Consider the following 27,749-nt stretch of genomic DNA (forward strand, 5'->3'; position numbering starts at 1 on the left):
TCAGGATCTGGGGAGTCTCAGCGGTTGGTCACCATACTAGTAGTAGTTATCCCACTTGTTTTTACTGGAATACCCCTTTAAGAGTGCTCAAAAACATTGGTGCTTAAGGATCCAAATAGATGGGGAACCCAAATTTAGACAAGGACTGATGAAGGACATTAGAGGGCGCCACAGAATATGTTGGTGCTATATAAATAACAGTAACTCTCCAACATTCTGTCTGTAATGATCTTTTATGGCAGCTGCTATTCCCTTGAATTTCCACAAGATGGCAGCAGTTGTATATAGTACATTGCAGTAGGCCGCTGTATACACCTGTGTGCATTGTCCTAGGCTCCAGCCTGGGTGTTATTGTGCATTCTCCTTAACTCCTTCCTACCCAATGGCACAGTCTTATGCCTGCCCTGATGTTGCCACTGCGTCCTGAGCTATCATTCCTCCATGCTGATACAACAGCGCCCCCTATCGGTAATCTGAGGTGGTGAAAGCCCTTCATGTGTGATAATGTCTGCCGGGCTGCTGTATCTCATCTCCTCCCAACTGTCCTAGATTCAGCGGCACAGTCCTGGATTTCGGGGGCTGCCCCTCTGACATGTACTGACTTTAGTTGCCGTTGTCTTTGCTCCTGGAGTGCACTGCAGGGGAAGTGGGTGAGGTGAGTATTTCGGGATTGTGTTTATGCATTTTTTGTGGGGACACTTGAAGGGGGATATTATAATGTGAGTGCACAATGATGGGGATATTATAATGTGGGTGCACAATGATGGGGATATTATAATGTGAGTGCACAATGATGGGGATATTATAATGTGGGTGCACAATGATGGGGATATTATAATGTGGGTGCACAATGATGGGGATATTATAATGTGAGTGCACAATGATGGGGATATTATAATGGGGGTGCACAATGATGTGGATATTATAATATAGGTGACACAATGATGGGGATATTATAATGTGAGTGCACAATGATGGGGATATTATAATGGGGGTGCACAATGATGGGGATATTATAATGTGAGTGCACAATGATGGGGATATTATAATGGGGGTGATACAATGATGGGGATATTATAATGGGGGTGATACAATGATGGGGATATTATAATGGGGGTGATACAATGATGGGGATATTATAATGGGGGTGATACAATGATGGGGATATTATAATGGGGGTGATACAATGATGGGGATATTATAATGGGGGTGCACAATGATGGGGATATTATAATGTGAGTGCACAATGATGGGGATATTGTAATGTGGGTGCACAATGATGGGGTTATTATAATGTGAGTGCACAATGATGGGGATATTATAATGGGGGTGACACAATGATGGGGATATTATAATGGGGGTGATACAATGATGGGGATATTATAATGGGGGTGATACAATGATGGGGATATTATAATGGGGGTGATACAATGATGGGGATATTGTAATGTGGGTGCACAATGATGGGGTTATTATAATGTGAGTGCACTATGATGGGGATATTATAATGGGGGTGCACAATGATGGGGATATTATAATGGGGGTGATACAATGATGGGGATATTATAATGGGGGTGATACAATGATGGGGATATTGTAATGTGGGTGCACAATGATGGGGATATTATAATGGGGGTGATACAATGATGGGGATATTATAATGGGGGTGATACAATGATGGGGATATTGTAATGGGGGTGCACAATGATGGGGATATTATAATATAGGTGACACAATGATGGGGATATTATAATGGGGGTGATACAATGATGGGGATATTATAATGGGGGTGATACAATGATGGGGATATTATAATGGGGGTGCACAATGATGGGGATATTATAATATAGGTGACACAATGATGGGGATATTATAATGGGGGTGATACAATGATGGGGATATAATGTGTGTGCATAATGATGGGGATATTATAATGGGGGTGATACAATGATGGGGATATTATAATGGGGGTGATACAATGATGGGGATATTGTAATGGGGGTGATACAATGATGGGGATATTATAATGGGGTGATACAATGATGGGGATATTATAATGGGGGTGATACAATGATGGGGATATTATAATGGGGGTGATACAATGATGGGTATATTATAATGGGGGTGATACAATGATGGGGATATTATAATATAGGTGACACAATGATGGGGATATTATAATGGGGGTGATACAATGATGGGGATATTGTAATGTGGGTGCACAATGATGGGGTTATTATAATGTGAGTGCACTATGATGGGGATATTATAATGGGGGTGCACAATGATGGGGATATTATAATGGGGGTGATACAAAGATGGGGATATTATAATGGGGGTGATACAATGATGGGGATATTGTAATGTGGGTGCACAATGATGGGGATATTGTAATGGGGGTGCACAATGATGGGGATATTATAATATAGGTGACACAATGATGGGGATATTATAATGGGGGTGATACAATGATGGGGATATAATGTGTGTGCATAATGATGGGGATATTATAATGGGGGTGATACAATGATGGGGATATTATAATGGGGGTGATACAATGATGGGGATATTGTAATGGGGTGATACAATGATGGGGATATTATAATGGGGGTGATACAATGATGGGGATATTATAATGGGGGTGATACAATGATGGGGATATTGTAATGTGGGTGCACAATGATGGGGATATTGTAATGGGGGTGCACAATGATGGGGATATTATAATGGGGGTGATACAATGATGGGGATATTATAATGGGGGTGATACAATGATGGGGATATTGTAATGGGGGTGATACAATGATGGGGATATTATAATGGGGTGATACAATGATGGGGATATTATAATGGGGGTGATACAATGATGGGGATATTATAATGGGGGTGCACAATGATGGGGATATAATGGGGTGATACAATGATGGGGATATTATAATGTGAGTGCATAATGATGGGGATATTATAATGGGGGTGATACAATGATGGGGATATTATAATGGGGGTGATACAATGATGGGGATATTATAATGGGGGTGCACAATGATGGGGATATTATAATGGGGTGATACAATGATGGGGATATTATAATGTGTGTGCACAATGATGGGGATATTATAATGGGGGTGCACAATGATGGGGATATTATAATGGGGTGATACAATGATGGGGATATTATAATGGGGTGACACACGGTCAGCTTCACCGCCATCATCTCTTTGTTTCTAATCTGAGCCGAGGTCAGAGGCCGCGCCGCTCCAGTATCAGGGAATCCCGCTTTACTGGTTTATGGTGAATTTCATCTAGAAGTCGTCATAGCTGGAATATCTAGAATGGTTGCCCCGAGGCGGCCGCAGGTCCTCCAGTCTTCTCTTAAAGCTACAGTACACCAATATTTATTATTACCCGAGGTGTAATGTACTTTAAGGCGTCCTATGATGGGGTCACATTACAAACACTAAACTCCCCCCTCCCCCCAACATGAAGAGAATCCCCCTCCTCCTGACCATTAGAAGGTTTGGCTGCAGGAAAGTGTCACATGACCTCAGGGTCTGTTTTCAGGGGGTTGCACTTTGACGATTGCCCGGGTTCCCCAGAAGCAAATTAGAAGCACCCGGTATTCTGTAGCATTATATAGTGGTATTATTTGGGAACTATATGGCAGCATTATGTTTGCAAGATGTGTTATTATTGATGCTGCATACTATCTGAGCATTATAAGTTGCCATTATGTGATCTGTATCTGGCACTATATGGCGGTATTCTGCGGGATGTATATGGTGGCTTTTTAAGAGAAGTATAATTTTGATGCTGTATATTATTTTTGTATTATCTGGTGATATTACCTAGGTTTTATCTGGAGGTATTTTTACACTATATGGCAGTATTATGTGGAATGTATACGATAGCATTGTGTGGGCAAGAAGTCTTATTTTTGATGGTGCATTATAGTTGAACACTATATGGTAGGCTGTCTTTGGCAGTATTGTTTGGTACTATATGGCAATATTATATGTATAGGGGGGCAATGTATGAGCTCTTTTAATAGAAGTATTATACTGATGCGTAATATTTGAACACTAAATGGTGGCATTATCTGAACTGTATATGGCGGTATTATTTTGGCACTATATGAGGGCTCCACAGAAGCAAATTAGAACCACCCAGTATGTTGTAGTATTATAGCATTATTTGGGAACTATATGGCAGTATTATGTGGGCAGGACGTGTTATTATTGATGCTGCATACTATTTGAGCATTATAAGATAATATTTTGTGAGCAGTATATGATAGTATTGGTTTTGGCACGATATGGGAGTATTATGTGGACTGTACAGGTTACCATTATGTAAAACTTTTAATGGAAGTATTATACTGTTGCTGTATAATATTTGATCATTATAAGGTGGTATTATGTGGGCTGTACATGGTAGTATTGTTTGGCACTATATGGCGGTGTTATGCAAACTGGAAATGGTAGCATTATGTAGTTTTTTTGGATCTACTTTTTTGAGGCTTCGACTCCCTTGTGAGATTCCAGACTAGTAGATACTACTGTGTGGCCACTGAAAGAAATGTCCCAATGGTCACACAACAGAAACCACTCCAATTACACACATCACATATGAGATATGTGTAGACAGATAATACTGCCATATGGTTCACACACAGAAATGACAGTTGTGTCTCCGTATAATAGCGCTAGTCTCAGTGCCCATCCAATAATACCCACAGCGCTCGCCCATATCGCTCCTCTCGTGCAAGCAGATCCAAGGACGAAACCCCTCACAAAAAATAAAGGCTCAAAACAAAATGAAGTCAAAAGACACCGATATAAAAGCGAATGTGTCGCCAAGTCCCAACCCAAAGCATCAATGTCTGATAAACCCTTCCAAAAAGTGATATTTGTGATAACCTGCCATCACTTGGTTGGAGGTTTGGGGGGATATTCCTCATAATGGGGGCCTGGAGGATGATGGGGCGGCCTGAGCGAGTGACAGACGGTATACAGAGAGACGGTATACGGACAGACGGTATACGGACAGAGCAGAAACCAAGGGCGACTATTAATAAAAAGTTTACTAAAGGAGAAGTTATTTCAGGTCGGACCGGCTAATCTGGTCTAAAGAATGTAACGGCAGGGCGGAGACCGCGGGCCGGGGACCAGACGAGGGTCAGAGAACAACAACAGAGGAATCCGGATTTACCTGTGACCCTGTAAGACTCAACGCGCCCCCCCAAAGAAGAACCTGCAGGCCTCACCACCCCCTCAAGGAATAGGAACGGGAATAATCCAATATGGAGGTGGTTTGTGAGATTGGTCAGACAAGCGGACGGCGGATCTCACGGTAATGAGGAAGAATAACCGGCCCGGCAGGGGAATCAATGGGAAACTTTTTGGATTTTAATCTGTACAACTCTATGTTATCACGGCAGAGAAGTAAAACCGCACCCAGAATATCCGGAGCAAAAACTATACCTATAAAAGGCTTCAAAGAGTCCAACACAGACTGGACCGTATATATATATATATATTTATTACACACACACACTGTATATATATAGACTGGACTCAGAAATATACATTTAATTTAGTTCACCAGGCCCCATGAAGGTGACGTCACCACATTGCACCGACACTGAGACATGGGCCAAATGGTGACGCAGGGAGCGGACGGCTTCACCATTGTACTCAACTCATCCGGGTCCAGGGAACATGGAGGAGTTAAAGTCAGTATATACCTCCTGCCGACTGGGATATTGGGACAGCACCCAGAATCCAGGACTGTCCCGCTGACTCTGCACCGGTTGGGAGGTCGGGTCTTACCTACCTCATTATATGAAGCTTGGCTGCCAGGCGACCATCACCATCAGACTACTCAGCAACAACACTTATTCCGATTTTTTTTTTCACTGGTATATACAGACTGTTGCTGTATAATAAATTACTTATTCGGCATTCTCCATTACACTTTGCGATGTTTCTTCATGTTCGCACTTTTAGTATTTTCAGTTTGCTCCTTTATTCTCAGTTAAGTGAATGTTGGATTGTACCATTCGTATCTGGAGCTGGACAGAGCCCCCCCCCAGCTTTACTATGTTCCTAGAATGTTCTAGAAAGGCGCTGCTTATCTGTATAAACCTTCCCTCAGCCCTTGTTCTCGGGCAGTTAAGCAGTTGAAGACCTCGGGGTGAAGTCTCACAGGTTCTTCTAGCCTTTGACTAGGCCGCTCTGATCTTCTGCCCGGGCCTTGCTCCTTACAGTTTCCGAGCCGTATTCTTAGACCTTCTCTCAGCAGTCGTAGGTTGAATGTCTTGTGGGACAGAACGGAAACTAAAGGACAGGGTTCAAGTCCTGTGACCTTGAAGAAGAACATCTGCTGCTGAGGTGGCCTCACCCTGAGGAGAGCGAACCCCATTGTTGGAAGAGTTTTTCGGCCAGTTGAAGACTTCTGCACCTTCCTGCCTCCCGTAAAGAACCACAACTTCGGTGGCAAATGACTCCCGTCTCCTGGTTTATTATCCTTGTACAACACCAACAAGGGCAACCCAACTACCATCAGCCAGGAGACATCGCTCAGGGTGAAGGACTACAACTACCATCTTCATCATTGTAGGACCCCTCATCGATGCGGGAGGTCTGGTGGAGATAGGTCAAGCCACCATGAAACCACGACCATAGTGATAGTGATGGCCTGCAGCAAGTCCACAGCACCCACAGCTCAGCTCAAGATGGGTTTGGCCCTGAGAGGAGGCTTCTGCAACGCCTGGCGAACAGCTGCTACATCGGGGAAAGTTATACTATACATACACGTCCAATCATGGCCGACCACATAATATACAAACAGACCACGTCCATCAGGGAGGGCGCTCTTCTGATTAAGCCAGTCTTTAAATTTGGCATTATGGATGATTCCAACCAGAAGTTCCTAACCTTACTGGGACACATGGACATATGGAAAGTGCTCGTTCTAATAAGACCTCCCATTTAAGAAAGACTTTTAAAAAATTTTTTTAAAAAATCTGCAAAAACATTTTGACTCTCAATAGCAAACTTTAGAGTGAATACAAGCTGTTCATTGCAGAGCTTGGGGGGTGTTAAAGAGGACCTTTCACCACCTTCACCGATTCCGGCACCGTTAGATTTTTTTTCTCTTGCACCCACCATTCCTGAGACATCAGTTCTGTTAGTTTCAGCACCGATTATGCCTATTAGGCTTCCCTACTGTTAGGTGGGCGGTCCCAGACCATCTGTTACCACCTAGGACCGCCCTCCTTAGAGTAGGAGTCTACTAGATTGGGTGTTGCAACTAAAAGAATGATTGCTCAGGAACGGAGGGGGCTACAGAAGAAATTCCAAGTATGCCGGAATCAGTGAAGAGGTGGCTATTGAAGAAGGTAAAGAGTTGGAGTTGTTTGAGGTGGTGAAAATCAAACAAACATTCTCAATTCTGTCCATAGCAACTTTTTTGGCCTGCACATTATTCATGGAGTCGACACTCAAATTTTTGACAATATTTAATTCTGTGATTCTCAGAAAGCAAGAAGTGTGTAGATAGAGGAAAGGCGGTTTAATACTACACGTTGGTCAATGAGCACTAAAAAAAGAATTATTTATCCTAAATTTTATTTCATAATTAAAAAGAAAAAAAAACAAAATAAAACTGGAACGTGGGAAGAAAGTGGCTAAAGATTTTCTAAAAAAAAAAAATTGGAAGATCTGGAATGGGCATCATCTGGTAGCCTACAGAGATTCCCTTTGGGATGACCTATACATCGGGAGGAGGTTACAAGCCGGGATATATTATAGATATGTACAGGCAAACAATACTTGGATAAGCACAACGACTGCAGATCTCTAGAACAGAGCCGTACAGCAGGCGGCGCTATCAGACCGTGCTCCCCCACAAAAACAAGTCCACTGGCCAAAATATCATAAGTCACAGAATGCTTTAGCTTTCGGTGGAAGTATCTTCACATCCTGTCTTCCATGTTGGCCGCATGATCCTTAAAAATTTCGAAGAGGATAAGAAATCCCGTAACTTAATATTCAATTCGCACCCAATAGAACATGGTGCCGAGCAGCACAAAGAACTAAAAAATGTAAAGGAAAGAGAAACATTAGAATATTGATATGCTGTAGAGATATTGAATGGAAAGACACATAGAAGGTTGCAAAAATCAGCAGATCAAAGCATAGGACCTCCTCAGGGGCGTCAACCTTTTAGTGAACACCCATGAGCAGCCATCACATGCATGTAGTAGAGAATGCCAAGGTGGAAATCGTAAAGATAGTCTTGTCAAAGTTATTCTAAGATGCTGCTTGAGGCAAGATTGCCACTTTACTCACCGTCCAACACAAGATTGCAAATCCGAACCAGGCTACACCCCAAGCGTGACGATTCAGTGGTCCGGCAATTTGATCATAGCAGCCCTGTTTTGAAGATCACACAGTTCTATGCATTAGAGAAGGTCCTACCCAATAATTCATATAAAGCTATAAATGACAGGAGTACAGCTCTTGGTGTAGGTGGGTGCAGCCCTTGGTGTAGGTGGGTGCAGCCCTTGGTATAGGTGGGTGCAGCCCTTGGTATAGGTGGGTGCAGCCCTTGGTATAGGTGGGTGCAGCCCTTGGTATAGGTGGGTGCAGCCCTTGGTATAGGTGGGTGCAGCCCTTGGTATAGGTGGGAAATTATCCTACTGTATTGCAATGGAGTCAACACCAAGCTCAGTGCGACTGGTAATACTGGCCATGGTTACGCCGTCTCAAACATGTAGGAAATTAGCCCAAGGCTGGTATTTCCGCTAAGAAAATCTAGGCCTATGCTAGGGCCCATTCAATATCTAGGTAAATGTACACTATGCTTGTCATGCCAAGTATGTGGTAGTAAGGGAGCATCACATTCTGACCCAGTTTCCTTGAAAAACAAAATGCACCTGAGGCTGGACTGATTCACTGCTGAAGATATCCAGTAGAAGATTTAGATTATCTGGCGCCCCCAATAGTTTATTTTACATCAAGAAAATTCATCTTACATCAAGTTTCAAGTATCCATTAACTCCAAGCCTGCAGAGCGCCAAGTTCGTTGGGATTCCATTATCATTCAAGACACAACACTGCTGAGGCCAAGGGAAGGCCGAATCACTGTTGGCTTCGTGGAACCCAGAAGTGTAATCCTGCCAGTCTTGAGGACCATTGACACCACAACAGTTATTCTAGAAAAAGGAGAGAGATTTTATTTGTTTAGAACCAATAGCACAATGGTCTATTTTGCATGGCTATACTTATGAGGACATTCATATGGTTCAAGATCACTAGTGGCAGAAGATCACCAGTGAAGACAGTTTATGGTGTCCACATTTATATTTGTATTTTAATTCAGATAACTGTACTACCAGGTATTATTACATCACTAACAACAAAAAGCGAAGATTCTGACTTGTATCCCGAACGAGCCCCCAATTTTTTTTTTTGACCAAGTTAATTCAATTGACTTTTTCCCTCCCCATTAAAATGACTTATTTCACAGCTCTTTGTACATCTCAATAAGCAGTAAGGAACTACATTTACCAACATATTTCTGAGAAGGGAAGAAATATTACAACAGCTCATAGTCCGGCCTTAATTTGTACAAAATCTCAACGATAACTAATAAAAGAAGCAAAAGGTAAAAAAATAAGATAAAAATCAGATGTACCCTACCAGTGTCATAAGGTTGTTCCAGGTGGTTGTCACACCATTCCTTTTAAGCTGTTCGTCATTGTTGGCAGGATTTGGTTTCTGGTAGAATTCCAGCATTTCTTTCAGGAATAAGTTTGGAATAAACTAAAAAAACAACCAAAAAACGTGTTATACATCACAGCACAAGTGACTTATAAGTGGAAACCATTGTAATGCAGAAAAAGTGACATGACTGCCTCACACCTCAGTGACCCAATTAACTATCAGAAGAGTATACAATTAAGAAAAAAACTTTTTGGAGGACCCGCGATGGGTCTGACTATTGAGTTCCCTTGTTAGGGCAGAGCAGCTGAATTTGACACTGATAGCCATAGATTACAGATCAGACCTCAGTGAAGGGGCAGGAAATTCTGTGATCAGCTCGACATCAGCAGATCATACTAAAAAATGACTGTCCAAAGTGGACACCTGATCAGGGCTTTTTACCCAGTAATATTTGGGACATATCAGTAGGGACTCTCCAATGTCACAAATGCATCTTCATTTTTTTATGGTTTGTGGAAATTGCAATGTTGACACTTGGATGAGGAGAGTTTCTTTACTGGTGACTTTTGACTTGGGCAATTGTGAAGTTTTTGACCCAGAGGGTGCACTATTTTGGGCTTCAAAAGATAAATAAAATGAATAGAAGGAAGGTTTGGGTATTATACGGATAGTGCGGTCGTCCTCTCTGTGGTGAGACCTATGGGGCACGGAGATACTTACGAAGTCTCTTTGTGTTGCCGCTACGATGGCCGATGCAACTTCGAAGCAATAAACGATGAACATGAGGATTAAATACTGAAAAATATAAGTAAAAAATATCAACAATCCTGAACCACAAAGCAAACAAATACAAAGTCAGAGACGATGCCTATATTCAGAAACACTCCGGATCTATATTCTGTAACAACCACAAATTCCATCGAGAATCATTTTAATTTTCAAAAACATTTGGGGTTGTCAGGAACATTTTACTATAGCTGTGTAACTGACTGGTGGTGGTGTTCAGGTCATAGATACGTCCCTTCTTGACTAGGTAAAGACATTTATTTCCCCTACTACAGAATAAGAAGTTACCTCCTTATGGGAAAGGTACAAGGGGCCAGTGCTCTAAGGCTGCTATCACCCATTGTGGCTGCCCAGGCCAGTTCTTCTCTCTTATATCCAACCATTACATCCAATGACCCTTTAAGTAGGCATTTAGGATCTACAAGAACAGGACCACCTGGTGGGTCCATTGAAGTCTGGGTTCCAAAGGTAGAATGGGGCTCCCATCTACATGGCCCAGAGCCCTATGTGACCCTTTATAGATAATAACCCAAAGGAAATCCCAACAAGTCTAGTTGAAGATTTTCAGAATGACCTAATACAGACCATCAGTAGAGAAGTGGTCAGCTGCATGTTCACTTTCCAGTGAAACCATTGGAGTGTCCACTGGAGAACGGCCACGAATTGCCTTCAACAATGGTCGGCATTACTACATCAAAGATGCATGGACGAGCATCGCAAGCACTCACCGCCATTAGAATCCTCCGGTTACATTTCATGATGCCGATAATACCCAAGATCGAGAGTAAGAAAAAGCTGAACCCAGTGAATATGCCAATCCATGCGGCAGCAAAAATGTCATCGTTGTAGGTGGCATCGAGGAGTGGGTAGAGGCGGTGCTGGTCCGTGACAAAGTAGATGCACTCCGCAGTCAGGGCAAGACCGGCCAGCTGGGGGGAGATAGAAGGCCATTAAATACATGGACACAAACTTTGATAAAGTGTTACATGATTGGAAAGGGGGGAGAAAACTAAAAGGTGGTCATCTAACGACCCTTGTGCAGTTTTCCCTTAAAAATCCCCACATACATCCAAAGGAAGAACAAAAGGCGGCCCATGAAGGGGTAAGATGGTCAATGTCTCATCGAGGCTCAAGAGTCTTTCTGCTTAAGGACCTATAGGTAGTGGAATTCTGTAAGGTGCACGATGACAGAATGTAGACAGAAAGTTACAAAACCAAAAACAGCTCCACTTACACCAATGACCACATTGCCAAGTATTAGAATTACTTGGAAACAGCGAACTCCCGCATTCCCCTTCATGGTCTCAAGGACGGACAGTCTGCAGAGAAAAAAAAATAACCAAAAAGGTTAATGTTTGTGCAATAACTAACAGGTGCAAACCTTATCCAGCACACAGGTAGAGCCACCCTATGTAGCAGGACTACCTGGACGTGGACCATTGTGGACCTTCAGAGACTTGTCCATAAGACTTGACCAAAGTCAACGGTCGTTGTATATGGACATGACTTTTGCAACAGAAAAATAACACAGACACGATCAACAATCCGAAACTACAACTCCCAACAAACAGCCGGAAAGAGGAGGAATCTCACGGTAGGGCCTGAATCACCTGAGGACCAATACAAGATCTGTAACCACGTGCCAATACCAGTGTCATCTTATGTGACAGAGCGGCCTCAGACACCAGGATCAAAGTGCAACCCCCTGCACCGTAGACCACCACTCTGCAATATGGTTTATCCAGTTTATGACGTAGGACTCACTTTACAGAAAAAAAATCCACCTTGAAGTGTTTGCGTCCCAGTGCAAAACGTAAAGGGAACATGATAGGTGCAACGCAAAAGCTTCAAGTTGGATTTTTTTTTGTAACTAAGAGAAATTGAGTCCTAGGTGGCAAATTGGAGAAACTGTATTGGAAAGTAGTGGACTCAGATGTAGCCTCAGACACCAGGACCAAGGTGCAACCTCCTGCACCTCCTATAGCTATACCTTAAGACCAGAATTTTGCAATATGGTTTCCCCAATTGGCCCCTTAGGCCTCAATTTCTTCTAGTTTGAAGTTCTTGGGAACCAATACAAAATCTATAACAGGGCCAGGTGTGTAGCCATAGGGGGTTCAGAGGTAGCCCAAAGGCCTCCCTACAATATAAGATACCATTACAGATTTGGCATTGGAGCCCAGGAGCTTCGAGTTACCCCTCTAAAAAGGTCCTCACCTTCCAGGTGTCATTTACAATACTGGAGTATTCTAACATGTAAGCGCGGCCTCAGCCACCAGGATCAAACTGCAACCCCCTGTACCCCTATAAGCTGCACCCCTGACTCCACCATTCTGCAATATGGGTTTTTCAGTTCGCCAACTTGGAATCATTTTTAGCTAGTTACAAAAAAATCCAAGAATCACAAACTATGAGAGGAGAAGCTGCGGCCTAGAATTTTTGAAGGGAAACTCTCGCTCTGTTCACATAATGAAGATTATTGTCAGAATACACGAATACTGGATGATATTCCAGACCGGCTTCTTCTCTAGTGCACCCCAGGTCCGTACAGACAGGACAAATAAGAAGCCTAAACATTAAGACCTTTGGGACTATCGAGAAAGCGGAGTAAGGCCGAAGAGTCTCATCTCCAGTCTGAGAGGTCCGTCCACTTTTCTACACTTGGTAGGAAACATTGTAGGTCCTTGAGGAGAAGACAGAAAAACAACAAAGTCCACAGGTAAGACAAAAACATTCCTCCTCTTAAACCAGTTTTAGTGGAGACCCCGCATCTCGTCGCTGACCTGGACGGACCACATTCCTACCCTCCATTGTTATCTACTCCCAATCACATTGTCCACATTCTTCTGACTATAGTGTTGTTCTGACCCTAAATAACCAGATACCTAAATGATAAGACATTCGCCTTCCTGCAGGAGGTTTCGGCCATTGCTCAAGACACGTAAACACTCCATGAGCTAAATACCACATTCCTACACAAAGATTTTCAAGCTGGTTTACTATTCAACTGAACTGTGGCACCGACTCAAAATAAAGATCCCATGGAATAGGGTGCGGGCCATATACTGCTCATAATGTAGACATACCAAGTCAGAGTATACTCTTAAAGGGGTGGGGTTGACCCGCAACAAGTATAGTAACCCAGCCTGCAGATAGATAGATTAGAGTGACCTGAAGCAAACTGTGTTTTCCCCTTATGAATCGGGGCCTCCGTTGCTGAGATATTGCGTTTTTTTCTATATGCAAATGAGCTCTTTAGAGGAATGTGGGCGCCGCCATTGCTTCAAGGGTTTTTTATATATTGACGAAAACGGAGATATCTCAGCAATGGAGGAAGCGATTCACAAGGGGAAAACACTGTTTGATTCAGGTCACTCTAACCTATCTATCCGCAGGGCTAGTTGCTACGCTGGGTCTGGTGACACACTCCCTTTAAACTACACCAGATTTATCACAGTGTCAAATAAATCTGTCCCAATAGGACTGCTGAGACTAACTTTACACCTCATAACAGGTGGCGCAGCTTATGCCAGAGAAGTGCACCAAAGTTTGGTATTAAGTGTCACAACTTAGGCCACACCCCTTTCCTGTATAAATCGTAAAAATGTCTAAAACACTTGATAAAAGTCTGTGGCATATGGCACGTCTATATGTCTTAGTAAATCTCCTCCTTTATCCCTCCCCAGGGTTCTAGTGAGATGGTGACTAAAGGGTTACCAGTCTTGTAATGTCAGAAATAAGGAAATATGTGCAACCTCCAAGAAAGTCATGTGACCGACCAACATGACATCACAGGACTATGAAGCGTCGCTCTCGTCAAGCAATTGATCAGGGGTGACCAGGAATCAGACCCCTGCTGATCTTATAGCAATGACCCGAGGATACAGCATCAGTATCCGAGCCCTAGAAAATCCCTTTAATAACAATTTATTCTAAACACATCAGTACAACCTTTCTCCTGCCCTGATAGTTTGTTACAATGTATCAGTGCAGGTAAAATGTATCAGCCTGGAGACCGAGCAGCAGATGGAGGATTGTCTACAATCACAACTCAGGCTGGGTTCTCATCTGCACTTGGTAACAGTTTAAGGATTCTGTCCCCCATGCTGCTTTTGGGTTGACCCCATAATAGTCCAGGTGTCCATGGATAACCACTTTTCGGACCCAAAAAATGGAAATCCCAACACAGGTGTGAACCTAGCCTCAGCTCTGAGAGGTCTTATGTCCTGGCAGAATTTTAGCTTCCAGGTACTGAAGAGCGTCCTTATATACCTGAAGCAGAGACCTTGAAAATGGTGGAGACTTGAAATTTAAAGAGGACCTTTCACCACCTCCAGGTCTTGCACCCTTCAGTCAGCCCCACGCCACTGATTCTTATGCAGTTGGAATTCTTGCTCTAGTTCCCACCATTCCTGAGTAATCAGCACTGTTAATTTTAGCAGCTGGTATGCTAATTACTCTCCCATGTGTCAGGAGCTGGTAGTCTGGGACCGCCTACATGACAGTAGAAGGCCTACTTAGCATATTGGACACTGAAACTAACAGATCAATTGCTCAGGAACGGAGGGGGCTAGAGAGAAAATTCCAACTGCGTCTGAATCAGTCTCTAGCCCCCTCCATTCCTGAGCAATTGCTCTGTTAGTTTCAGTGTAGGATGCAAAGACCTGGGGGTGAACGGTCTCACCTCAAAGTGTTTTCTGAATTGATGGTCAATTCCACAAACACATTGATCTTCGTTTTTCATCTGTTGACTGAGGTTATCAAGCGCTGGAAGACTCATCAGCCGTGAGGTTCCTCCTCCATCTTTACAGAAAGCTGCCGCCATAGGTTCCTCCACCTATACACCTTATATACAGTCCACCTGTCCCCGCTCCTGACATATCAGCTCATGTAACTGTATCTCATATAGAACCTCCATGTTATGCGGTTCCTCTGTTATTCCTTCTAGAAAGTTATGGAATTGACAACTGGGTGTAACCAGTTATGGGGGCGTCTCTAGACATTGACACCATCCAATCAGAGCAGAGTGTGTGGACACACCCACTGGACAAAGCGAATAGTAACACCTAGTAGCCCATTGTCTCAAGTCTCTAGGAGGAACGACAGAATTAAGAGAAGACAAAATGCTGCAGAGAATATAAGAATTTACTATAGAAGACATGTCAGGAGGGTCACAGGTCATAGGTCCTCCTTAAAGGGGATGATAAAGTGTCCTGCTGCTTGGACCAGTGATCAGACGTAAACCAAGGAGAGAACCTGTTTCCCTGCAGCACCTCCGCAGGTGGAATGAGGTATTACACAGTTATCATTGAAGTCAAAGGTGTTGTCAATGCAACAGTCAATGGCCACCTGGACCTTCGTGCAGGCGATCAGTTTATAGTTGAGCCTTCTATATGTTGCTGATCACTGCCTGGTCACCCTGATAGACGCTGGATGGATCCTCCCCCTCTATTAATACCCCATCAGGGACTGTAAAAATGGACAATTCCTGTAAGGCCAATGGATCCAACTAATGCTCTCTTAGGCCCCATACACATGGGACAATCCAGACCAGAAAATCTGTTCCTTACCTCGGCTTAGCCCGGTGACTCCTGGTATCAGTGATTTGTAATGCAGGGGGTGCAGGTCTCCCTGTGACTCTACTGTATATAGCAGCAACCTTCGGCACTACAGCTGCTCTGAAACTACAACTCCCAGCATGCTCCATTCACTTCCAGGAAGAGCAGAGCACGTATGCATGCTGGGAGTTGTAGTTTTACAACAGCTGGAGTGCCGGAGGTTGCCTAACCCTGGTATGTAGTACAAGGCAGAGCCATGAGGAGGCGCCGACCTCGGGCATCAGATCACACCAGGCAGGGACAGGAATTTCCAGTGCGAACTGTCCCATGTGCCTACGTCCTTAGGGTGCGTGCGTAAAGGGCGGCAGCCACATGTAGCCGAAATCCTGCGCTCGGCCCCCCATGGACACGTGATTTATAGGATATTGGTGGCCGGATGTGGACACCCTCAGTATGTAGGATCTCATTATAAAGCCAAGTTCACATAAACTGGTGTAGATGGGAATAGTTCTGACACGCAGACGGTTTTTGTGTCGCTTCCCCCACTTATCACTTTTTTGGACTGAACGGGGTGAGGACGTCCAGCACCTCATTCACTGCCAGGACTGTAATCTCCAGCAGTGCCCGCAGCTCCTTAGAGGGGGGACCCAGTGTCCAGACCCCAATGATTGGACACCTGTGTCCTTAACAGCACAACCCCTTTAAGAATTCTGACATCTCATGCCTATGGGGAATGAAATCAGACTGGAGTACGACACACCAGTCTTTATACATTCGCCGAATTGCTTGGCCGCCATGTCAGGTTACAACGTAGCGAATTAGATGTTTTTTGATACATGGCGTATCGTACTGTGCGCGATCCCATAACACGGACGGGTATACAAGCAATAATCCTATAGGTAAAAAGTGGTGATAAAAAATAAGACACAGGACAGGGATCAGCCCGTCTGCCGTACCCCGGCCTCTCCCCGGCAGCAGGACGTACAATACGGGGCGGGAGACATCTGGGTTTTCACGAATCGCAGTGTAAAGGGCCACACCTACCTCATGCCCTTTAGCAGCAAATGGAAAAAAAACCTGCTGCGACTGTCGCTAAGCCGGAGCGAGAAGATGTTTTACGTTTTTGCAGTCGTCATACGAGTAGCCTTCAGGCCCTCATGCCAGTAGGGGCCAAAATGCCCCTTTGCCACGTAAAGACACCGAGGGGTTTGAGAGCCCATTTCAGATTTCGGTTTAGGGCCCACAAGTTTCTTGCTACATCTCAAGGCCCTTTCTGACCTAGAAACCTACCGCAAATAATCTCGCCATTGCCGCAGCGCAAAGGGGTCACTACAGTAAGAAAAGCGAGCGGCGAGGATCGGTCACAGACAATAAGCCTTCAGTTCTATCAATCTATTGTCCCCTGGTAGCAGCCACTTCGGGAATCAGCAAGTCAATAGAATACCCCGAAACATGTATAGTCATATACAGGACCGACATCAGCGGCAATCACAAGATATAGAACACCGACACAGCACAGGAACCAATCCATACGGTATACTAGAAATAACATATACACTCAATGATGTAGCAGAGCCGAGATAGTCAGCTCTGGAGACTTGGATTATTCTCGGTGATACAACTCTGAATAAAGATCCTTTAACAGATGTGGCTGCAGTCCTATGTAAAGCCACAAATAATATAGTCAGCTCGCCATGATTTACAAACCAAATAGCAAACTCAGCTCTGCTACGTCGGCACAGATGGGCACACACAGGACCGAAAATAAAAGCATAGCAAGTAAGCTAGAAACACATCAGAACAGAGGCGACCATAGCAAAGAGCGACATACTGCTAATGGGCACAGACAAATGTAGCAGAGCCGGGTTTGTTATCAGACAAGGTTCCTGAGCTATGATACCTTACTCGTACCCCATATGATGGTATAAAATCACAGATAACACATAATAAACTGCGCCAAATAAACTCAGCGCTACTAAAGCAACACGTATAGCAGAGAGGAATTGGTCACAGAATTGCTTCATCTCTGCACAAGACTAAGAATCAGGTAAAAAAAAAAAAAAATTGTAGGGAAAACTAAATGCAAAAAAAGGAACAGGACAAACTCAGCTCTGCTACATGAGTGATACACACTTAATGCATAGGCCGGCCATATACTCACAGAGCCCCAGTGTAGCAGACACCTGTCCTGCAGCTCCTCACCTGTAACACATACACCTGCGCTCCTGCTACTCTTTAAGCCTTCTGGCTTGCAGGGCTGTGATTGGCCGGATTCAGTCATGTGACTCCTCTGTACCTGGCTGGACAGGTTACTGCACACAGGTATCTCAACTATTCTGACATTATGCAGGAATGTCGCACTAAAAACTCTGATTGACATTGCAAAAGAGATGGAGCCGTGAATCACGGGGGGAGTAAGAAAATGTCCTGATACCTGGAAATAGCCAAGACATAGGAGGGAAGAGATGAGGAGAAGGAGCAGGAACGGAGGAACCAACAGCAACGTCCTGGGACTTATACTATCCTAATGGCTCAAGACTGAGATAAACATCCCAATATATGATTAGACATGGAGCAATGGCAGCCAGCAACTCACCGAGAGCGAAACCGAGACCACTAACACTAGGATCACACTAATGGAAATACAATCCGCTATAATGGGGTTTGCCGGGATTGCGTCCGATATCTGCCAATAGCAAAATGGGAACAGATTCTGAAAATAAAACTCAAAAGCGAGCGAGAACCTAATATAAGAATCCAGTGCAAAATCTGTCACTATCAGATGTATATATGTATATATATGGCAGGAAAATATTGGTATCAACCTATAGCAAAACTGATCAAACTGCAATGCACAAAATAAACACTAGGAAAACATAATACTACTGCTATATACAAGAATATAACTACTATAATACTAGTGCTATATACAAGAATATAACTACTATACTACTACTGCTATATACAAGAATATAACTACTATAATACTGCTCCTATGTACAAGAATATAACTACTATAATACTACTCCTATGTACAAGAATATAACTACTATAATACTGCTCCTATGTACAAGAATATAACTACTATAATACTACTCCTATGTACAAGAATATAACTACTATAATACTGCCCCCTATGTACAAGAATATAACTACTATAATACTACTCCTATATACAAGAATATAACTACTATAATACTACCTCCTATGTACAAGAATATAACTACTATAATACTGCCCCCTATGTACAAGAATATAACTACTATAATACTGCTCCTATATACAAGAATATAACTACTATAATACTAGTGCTATATACAAGAATATAACTACTATAATACTACTGCTATATACAAGAATATAACTACTATAATACTAGTGCTATATACAAGAATATAACTACTATAATACTACTGCTATATACAAGAATATAACTACTATAATACTACCTCCTATGTACAAGAATATAACTACTATAATACTACTTCCTATGTACAAGAATATAACTACTATAATACTGCACCTATGTACAAGAATATAACTACTATAATACTGCCCCCTATGTACAAGCATATAACTACTATAATACTGCTCCTATGTACAAGAATATAACTACGATAATACTACTCCTATGTACAAGACTATAACTACTATAATACTACTCCTATGTACAAGAATATAACTACTATAGTACTACTCCTATGTACAAGAATATAACTACTATAATACTGCTCCTATGTACAAGAATATAACTACTATAATACTGCTCCTATGTACAAGAATATAACTACTATAATACTACTCCTATGTACAAGAATATAACTACTATAATACTGCTCCTATGTACAAGAATATAACTACTATAATACTACTCCTATGTACAAGAATATAACTACTATAATACTGCTCCTATGTACAAGAATATAACTACTATAATACTACTCCTATGTACAAGACTATAACTACTATAATACTACTCCTATGTACAAGAATATAACTACTATAATACTGCTCCTATGTACAAGAATATAACTACTATAATACTACTCCTATGTACAAGAATATAACTACTATAATACTAGTGCTATATACAAGAATATAACTACTATAATACTACTGCTATATACAAGAATATAACTACTATAATACTAGTGCTATATACAAGAATATAACTACTATAATACTACTGCTATATACAAGAATATAACTACTATAATACTACCTCCTATGTACAAGAATATAACTACTATAATACTACCTCCTATGTACAAGAATATAACTACTATAATACTACTTCCTATGTACAAGAATATAACTACTATAATACTGCACCTATGTACAAGAATATAACTACTATAATACTGACCCCTATGTACAAGAATATAACTACTATAATACTGCTCCTATGTACAAGAATATAACTACGATAATACTACTCCTATGTACAAGACTATAACTACTATAATACTACTCCTATGTACAAGAATATAACTACTATAGTACTACTCCTATGTACAAGAATATAACTACTATAATACTGCTCCTATGTACAAGAATATAACTACTATAATACTGCTCCTATGTACAAGAATATAACTACTATAATACTACTCCTATGTACAAGAATATAACTACTATATTACTGCTCCTATGTACAAGAATATAACTACTATAATACTACTCCTATGTACAAGAATATAACTACTATAATACTGCTCCTATGTACAAGAATATAACTACTATAATACTACTCCTATGTACAAGAATATAACTACTATAATACTGCTCCTATGTACAAGAATATAACTACTATAATACTACTCCTATGTACAAGAATATAACTACTATAATACTGCTCCTATGTACAAGAATATAACTACTATAATACTACTCCTATGTACAAGACTATAACTACTATAATACTACTCCTATGTACAAGAATATAACTACTATAATACTACTCCTATGTACTAGAATATAACTACTATAATACTGCTCCTATGTACAAGAATATAACTACTATAATACTACTCCTATGTACAAGAATATAACTACTATAATACTGCTCCTATGTACAAGAATATAACTACTATAATACTGCTCCTATGTACAAGAATATAACTACTATAATACTACTCCTATGTACAAGAATATAACTAATATAATACTACTCCTATGTACAAGAATATAACTACTATAATACTGCTCCTATGTACAAGAATATAACTACTATAATACTACCTCCTATGTACAAGAATATAACTACTATAATACTGCTCCTATGTACAAGAATATAACTACTATAATACTACTCCTATGTACTAGAATATAACTACTATAATACTGCTCCTATGTACAAGAATATAACTACTATAATACTACTCCTATGTACAAGAATATAACTACTATAATACTACTCCTATGTACAAGAATATAACTAATATAATACTACTCCTATGTACAAGAATATAACTACTATAATACTGCCCCATATGTACAAGAATATAACTACTATAATACTGCTCCTATGTACAAGAATATAACTACTATAATACTCCTCCTATGTACAAGAATATAACTACTATAATACTACTCCTATGTACAAGAATATAACTACTACAATACTACCTCCTATGTACAAGAATATAACTACTATAATACTGCTCCTATGTACAAGAATATAACTACTATAATACTACTCCTATGTACAAGAATATAACTACTATAATACTACCTCCTATGTACAAGAATATAACTACTATAATACTACTCCTATGTATAAGAATATAACTACTATAATACTGCTCCTATGTACAAGAATATAACTACTATAATACTACCTCCTATGTACAAGAATATAACTACTATAATACTACTCCTATGTACAAGAATATAACTACTATAATACTACCTCCTATGTACAAGAATATAACTACTGTAATACTACCACCTATGTACAAGAATATAACTACTATAATACTACTCCTATGTACAAGAATATAACTACTATAATACTACTCCTATGTACAAGAATATAACTACTATAATACTACTCCTATGTACAAGAATATAACTACTATAATACTACCTCCTATGTATAAGAATATAACTACTATAATACTACTCCTATGTACAAGAATATAACTACTATAATACTACTCCTATGTACAAGAATATAACTACTATAATACTACCTCCTATGTACAAGAATATAACTACTATAATACTACTCCTATGTATAAGAATATAACTACTATAATACTGCTCCTATGTACAAGAATATAACTACTATAATACTACTCCTATGTACAAGAATATAACTACTATAATACTACTCCTATGTACAAGAATCAATACTATAATACTACTCCTATGTACAAGAATATAACTACTATAATACTGCTCCTATGTACAAGAATATAACTACTATAATAGTACTCCTATGTACAAGAATATAACTACTATAATACTGCCCCATATGTACAAGAATATAACTACTATAATACTGCTCCTATGTACAAGAATATAACTACTATAATACTGCTCCTATGTACAAGAATATAACTACTATAATACTACCTCCTATGTACAAGAATATAACTACTATAATACTACTCTTATGTACAAGAATATAACTACTATATTACTGATCCTATGTACAAGAATATAACTACTATAATACTGCCTCCTATGTACAAGAATATAACTACTATAATACTGCTCCTATGTACAAGAATATAACTACTATAATACTACTCCTATATACAAGAATATAACTACTATAATACTACCTCCTATGTACAAGAATATAACTACTATAATACTACTCCTATGTACAAGAATATCACTACTATAATACTACCTCCTATGTACAAGAATATAACTACTATAATACTGCTCCTATGTACAAGAATATAACTACTATAATACTACTCCTATGTACAAGAATATAACTACTATAATACTACCTCCTATGTACAAGAATATAACTACTATAATACTACTCCTATGTACAAGAATATAACTACTATAATACTACTCCTATGTACAAGAATATAACTACTATAATACTACCTCCTATGTACAAGAATATAACTACTATAATACTACTCCTATGTACAAGAATATAACTACTATAATACTACTCCTATGTACAAGAATATAACTACTATAATACTACCTCCTATGTACAAGAATATAACTACTATAATACTACTCCTATGTACAAGAATATAACTACTATAATACTACCTCCTATGTACAAGAATATAACTACTATAATACTACTCCTATGTACAAGAATATAACTACTATAATACTGCTCCTATGTACAAGAATATAACTACTATAATACTACTCCTATGTACAAGAATATAACTACTATAATACTACTCCTATGTACAAGAATATAACTACTATAATACTACCTCCTATGTACAAGAATATAACTACTATAATACTACTCCTATGTACAAGAATATAACTACTATAATACTACTCCTATATACAAGAATATAACTACTATAATACTGCTCCTATGTACAAGAATATAACTACTATAATACTACCTCCTATATACAAGAATATAACTACTATAATACTGCTCCTATGTACAAGAATATAACTACTATAATACTGCACCTATGTACAAGAATATAACTACTATAATACTACACTACTATATGTGCCCTTCCTTCACTGTCCATTCCTAAAGATGTTCGACTTTTCAAGTGGACAGAAAAAAACCTACATGTCGGGTTTTTCTGTCCGCTTGAAAAGTTGGACATCTTTACAAGCGGACAGTGAAGGAAGGGCACAGAGTGCAAAAGAACGCACCCAATCGCCATTGAAATGAATGACAAGTGTCACGGACACAGCTAGTGTCCAATACTAATGTCCGTGCAAGATTTTGAATGGACACTAGGAGCGGACACTAGCTGTCGGACTATGACGTAGTGTGAACGCCCCCTTATATACTAAGCAAAGGTATGAAAGGAGTCAATACAATGACCCACAGTGTGAGAGGAGAAATATTATCAGTATCCAGGTGACTCCCATTTTTAAATCGCTTCTGTGAAGTGACAACTACTGTGTATATATATACATATCCTGTACTGTGACATCACTGTGTGTGTATATATATATATATATATATATATATATATATATATATATATATATATACTGTACTCCCATGTGGTTACAATACTCACAATACTAAGCCTCATGTAGTTATATGCAGTCCTGAGATGTGAGGACTAATTATTATAATTTGGCCTCCAGCCAGAACAATAACATAATCCCAATCCAATTACTTCGCTCTAATTCCTGACAGGTCGGGCTGTTTACTGACTTCTGTATGTCACAGAGATTACAGGGCTGAAAATTACTTAGAATTCATTACTTGTCAATTAGAGACGTGTAAAATAATTCCCAGGAAACACAACACAAGAATCCCTGCTGAAAGGCTGAAGAGCTTACAATCTATCTATTTGCAGTGTTGGCCCTGCAGTCCTGTCAGATAATCCTCGCTGTCCCCCAGATAATGATTACACAGCACAGACTCTTATATAGTATATAAGTGACACAGGGTATATACAGTATAAGTATCGCCCCCTGCAGTCCTGTCAGATAATCCTCGGTGTCCCCCAGATAATGATTACACAGCACAGACTCTTATATAGTATATAAGTGACACAGGGTATATACAGTATAAGTATCGCCCCCTGCAGTCCTGTCAGATAATCCTCGCTGTCCCCCAGATAATGATTACACAGCACAGACTCTTATATAGTATATAAGTGACACAGGGTATATACAGTATAAGTATCGCCCCCTGCAGTCCTGTCAGATAATCCTCGGTGTCTCCAGATAATGATTACACAGCACAGACTCTTATATAGTATATAAGTGACACAGGGTATATACAGTATAAGTATCGCCCCCTGCAGTCCTGTCAGATAATCCTCGCTGTCCCCCAGATAATGATTACACAGCACAAACTCTTATATAGTATATAAGTGACACAGGGTATATACAGTATAAGTATCGCCCCCTGCAGTCCTGTCAGATAATCCTCGGTGTCTCCAGATAATGATTACACAGCACAGACTCTTATATAGTATATAAGTGACACAGGGTATATACAGTATAAGTATCGCCCCCTGCAGTCCTGTCAGATAATCCTCGCTGTCCCCCAGATAATGATTACACAGCACAGACTCTTATATAGTATATAAGTGACACAGGGTATATACAGTATAAGTATCGCCCCCTGCAGTCCTGTCAGATAATCCTCGCTGTCCCCCAGATAATGATTACAAGCACAGACTCTTTGGTAATATCTTCATTTATTTTGCTTGCAATGAAAAAACACAAAAGAGAATGAAAAAAAAGTCACATTATTGATCATTTTACCCCAAACTCCAAAACTGGTGCTGACAGAAGTATTGGCGCCCTCAGCCTAATACTTGGTAGCACAACCTTTAGACACAATAACAGCGCACAACCGCTTCCGCTAACCAGCAATGAGTTTCTTACAAGGCTCTGCTGGAATCTTAGACCCTTCTTCTTTGGCTCCTGCTCGCGGTCCCCCCTGAGATGTGAAGGGGGCCTTCTCCAAACTGCCACCAAGAGATCTCTCCCCCTCCCCCACAGGTGTTCTATGGGATTCAGGGCTGGACTCATTGCTGCCACTTTACAGGTCTCCAGGGCTTTCTCTCACCACCATTTTCTAGTGCTGACCTGAAGTGTGTTTTGGGTCCTTGTCCTGCTGGAAGAGCCCTGACCTCTGAGGGAGACCCCGCTTTCTCACACTGGGCCCTACATGATGCTGCACAATGTGTTGGTCGTCTTCAGACTTCATAATGCCATGCACACGGTCAAGCAGTCCAGTGCCAGAGGCAGCAAAGCAACCCCAAACATCAGGGACCTCCGCCATGTCTGACTGTAGGGGGCGTCTTCTTCTCTTTTTCCTGTAATCTCTATGTTGAGGCCTTCTCCTACTTTTGTCTCCTCTGACCAGAGAACATTCTTCCAGAACGGTTTTGGCTTTCTCAGGTAAGTTTTGGCAAACTCCAGCCTGGCTTCTGTCTGTGGGTAAGAAGTGGGGTCTTCCTGGGTCTCCTACCATACAGTCCCTTCTCATTCAGACGCCGACACTGGATAGTACGGGGTGACACTGTCGGACTGCAGGGCAGCTTGGACTTGTTTGGATGTTAGTCGAGGTTCTTTATCCACCATCCGCACAATCTTGCGGTGAAATCTCTGGTCAATGTTTCTTCTCCGTCCACATCTAGGGAGGTTAGCCACAGGGCCATGGGCTTTACACTTCTTACTGACACTGCGCACGGTAGACACAGGAACATTCAGGGCTTTGCAGATGGACTTGTAGCCTTGAGATTGCTCAGGCTTCCTCACAATTTTGCTTCTCAAGTCCTCAGACAGTTCTTTGGTCTTCTTTCTTTTCTCCATGCTCAATGTGGTCACACAAGGACACAGGACAGAAGTGGAGTCAACTTTAATCCATTTCAACTGGTTGCAAGTATGATCTAGTTATTGCCACCACCTGTTAGGTGCCTCAGGTAAGTAACAGGTGCTGTTAATTACATAAATTAGAGAAGCATCACATGATTTTTCAAACATTGCCAATACTTTTGTCCACCCCCTTTTTTATGTTTGCTGTGGAATTATATCCAATTTGGCTTTTTCACAATTCTTTTTGTGGTTTTCCATTGAAGACAAATTAAATGAAGAAAATACCAAAGAATTTGTGACTGCAATCATTATCTGGAAGAACACGAGGATTATCTGACAGAATTGCAGGGGTGCCAATACTCTATCTATCTATCTATCTATCTATCTATCTATCTATCTATCTATCTATCTTGATATGGTACAGATAAGAAAACACCAGAAACCTGAGGACAACCTAGCCTAGAACAGAGGAGTCTGAGTTTGTGTCAGCATCTTCATCCTTTTCATATCCATTGGGTGAATCCCCCACCCCACCTCCGGAGAGGGGACTCCTGTACAGGATATGGTACTTATCAGGGTTAGGCCCTTCTCTGTATGCCTCCATACCATCCATTGTTTCACCCATATAAAGATGGCGGCCATCAAGGTTCTCCACCATAGTGTAGTTTTCAGACATGGAGTGGACACACAGTAGGATGGAAGGGATGATGGTCTGGGAGTGGTTGTGGGGGTTTCTGTATAACCTGTTTGATGTGTTCACAAAGGAATGTATCTCTGATAATGTCAGGAATGAAGACGTTCAGCATTTCACATTCTAGAACTTCTCAGACAAAGAAACATATTCACTACTGAAAAGAAGTAAAAGAAGAAGAAGCCGTTGTGTATTTATCTGCTGGGTTGACTTGACGGTTCAGATGAGGCTCCTGGGTCTCCTCCATCCCACGATCTATATGCCGGTACCTATAGAGAGGTGATCTGGTATTGGAGAGAGAGTGGTGGACATCATGGACATGCCGCAGGGCGGACGGTATCATTAGTACATGATTGAAGGAGGGCACAAATACAAGATACAAATAAGCTTTATTAGCATGACCAAAGAATAAAGCATTTGGTGTTGCCAAAGCAAAAAGAAAGTTGGGGGTGGTGGAGGGGGATGGGTACGGGGTTCATTGTCTCTCTCTAATGGAGACACCTTGATTGA

General features: G+C 40.9%; 1 protein-coding gene across 1 annotated transcript; it reads right to left on the reverse strand.

Moving 5' to 3' along the window:
* Positions 1-7,724: 7,724 nt before the first annotated feature.
* On the reverse strand, positions 7,725-18,299 carry UPK1B (uroplakin 1B). Its single transcript, XM_075263296.1, has 8 exons — positions 18,275-18,299; positions 11,749-11,833; positions 11,243-11,443; positions 10,449-10,523; positions 9,705-9,827; positions 9,038-9,217; positions 8,352-8,435; positions 7,725-8,095 (listed from the first exon to the last, which is right to left on the reverse strand). The coding sequence occupies exons 1-8, from the start codon at positions 18,283-18,285 to the stop codon at positions 8,045-8,047; spliced, it is 810 nt and encodes a 269-aa protein (XP_075119397.1). The 5' UTR covers positions 18,286-18,299; the 3' UTR covers positions 7,725-8,044.
* Between the last annotated feature and the right edge of the window lie 9,450 nt (positions 18,300-27,749).

Source organism: Leptodactylus fuscus, chromosome 2 (genome assembly GCF_031893055.1).
Source record: "Leptodactylus fuscus isolate aLepFus1 chromosome 2, aLepFus1.hap2, whole genome shotgun sequence".
Taxonomy (NCBI): domain Eukaryota; kingdom Metazoa; phylum Chordata; class Amphibia; order Anura; family Leptodactylidae; genus Leptodactylus; species Leptodactylus fuscus.

Excerpts from the sequence above, each read along its gene's own strand:
- UPK1B (XM_075263296.1), bottom strand. Across the intron at positions 10,524-11,242 it reads ACCGGAGGATTCTAATGGCG|TATTTAATCCTCATGTTCAT; the intron begins GTGAGTGCTTGC and ends TATATTTTTCAG. Across the intron at positions 9,828-10,448 it reads CGGCAACACAAAGAGACTTC|TTTATTCCAAACTTATTCCT; the intron begins GTAAGTATCTCC and ends TTGTTTTTTTAG.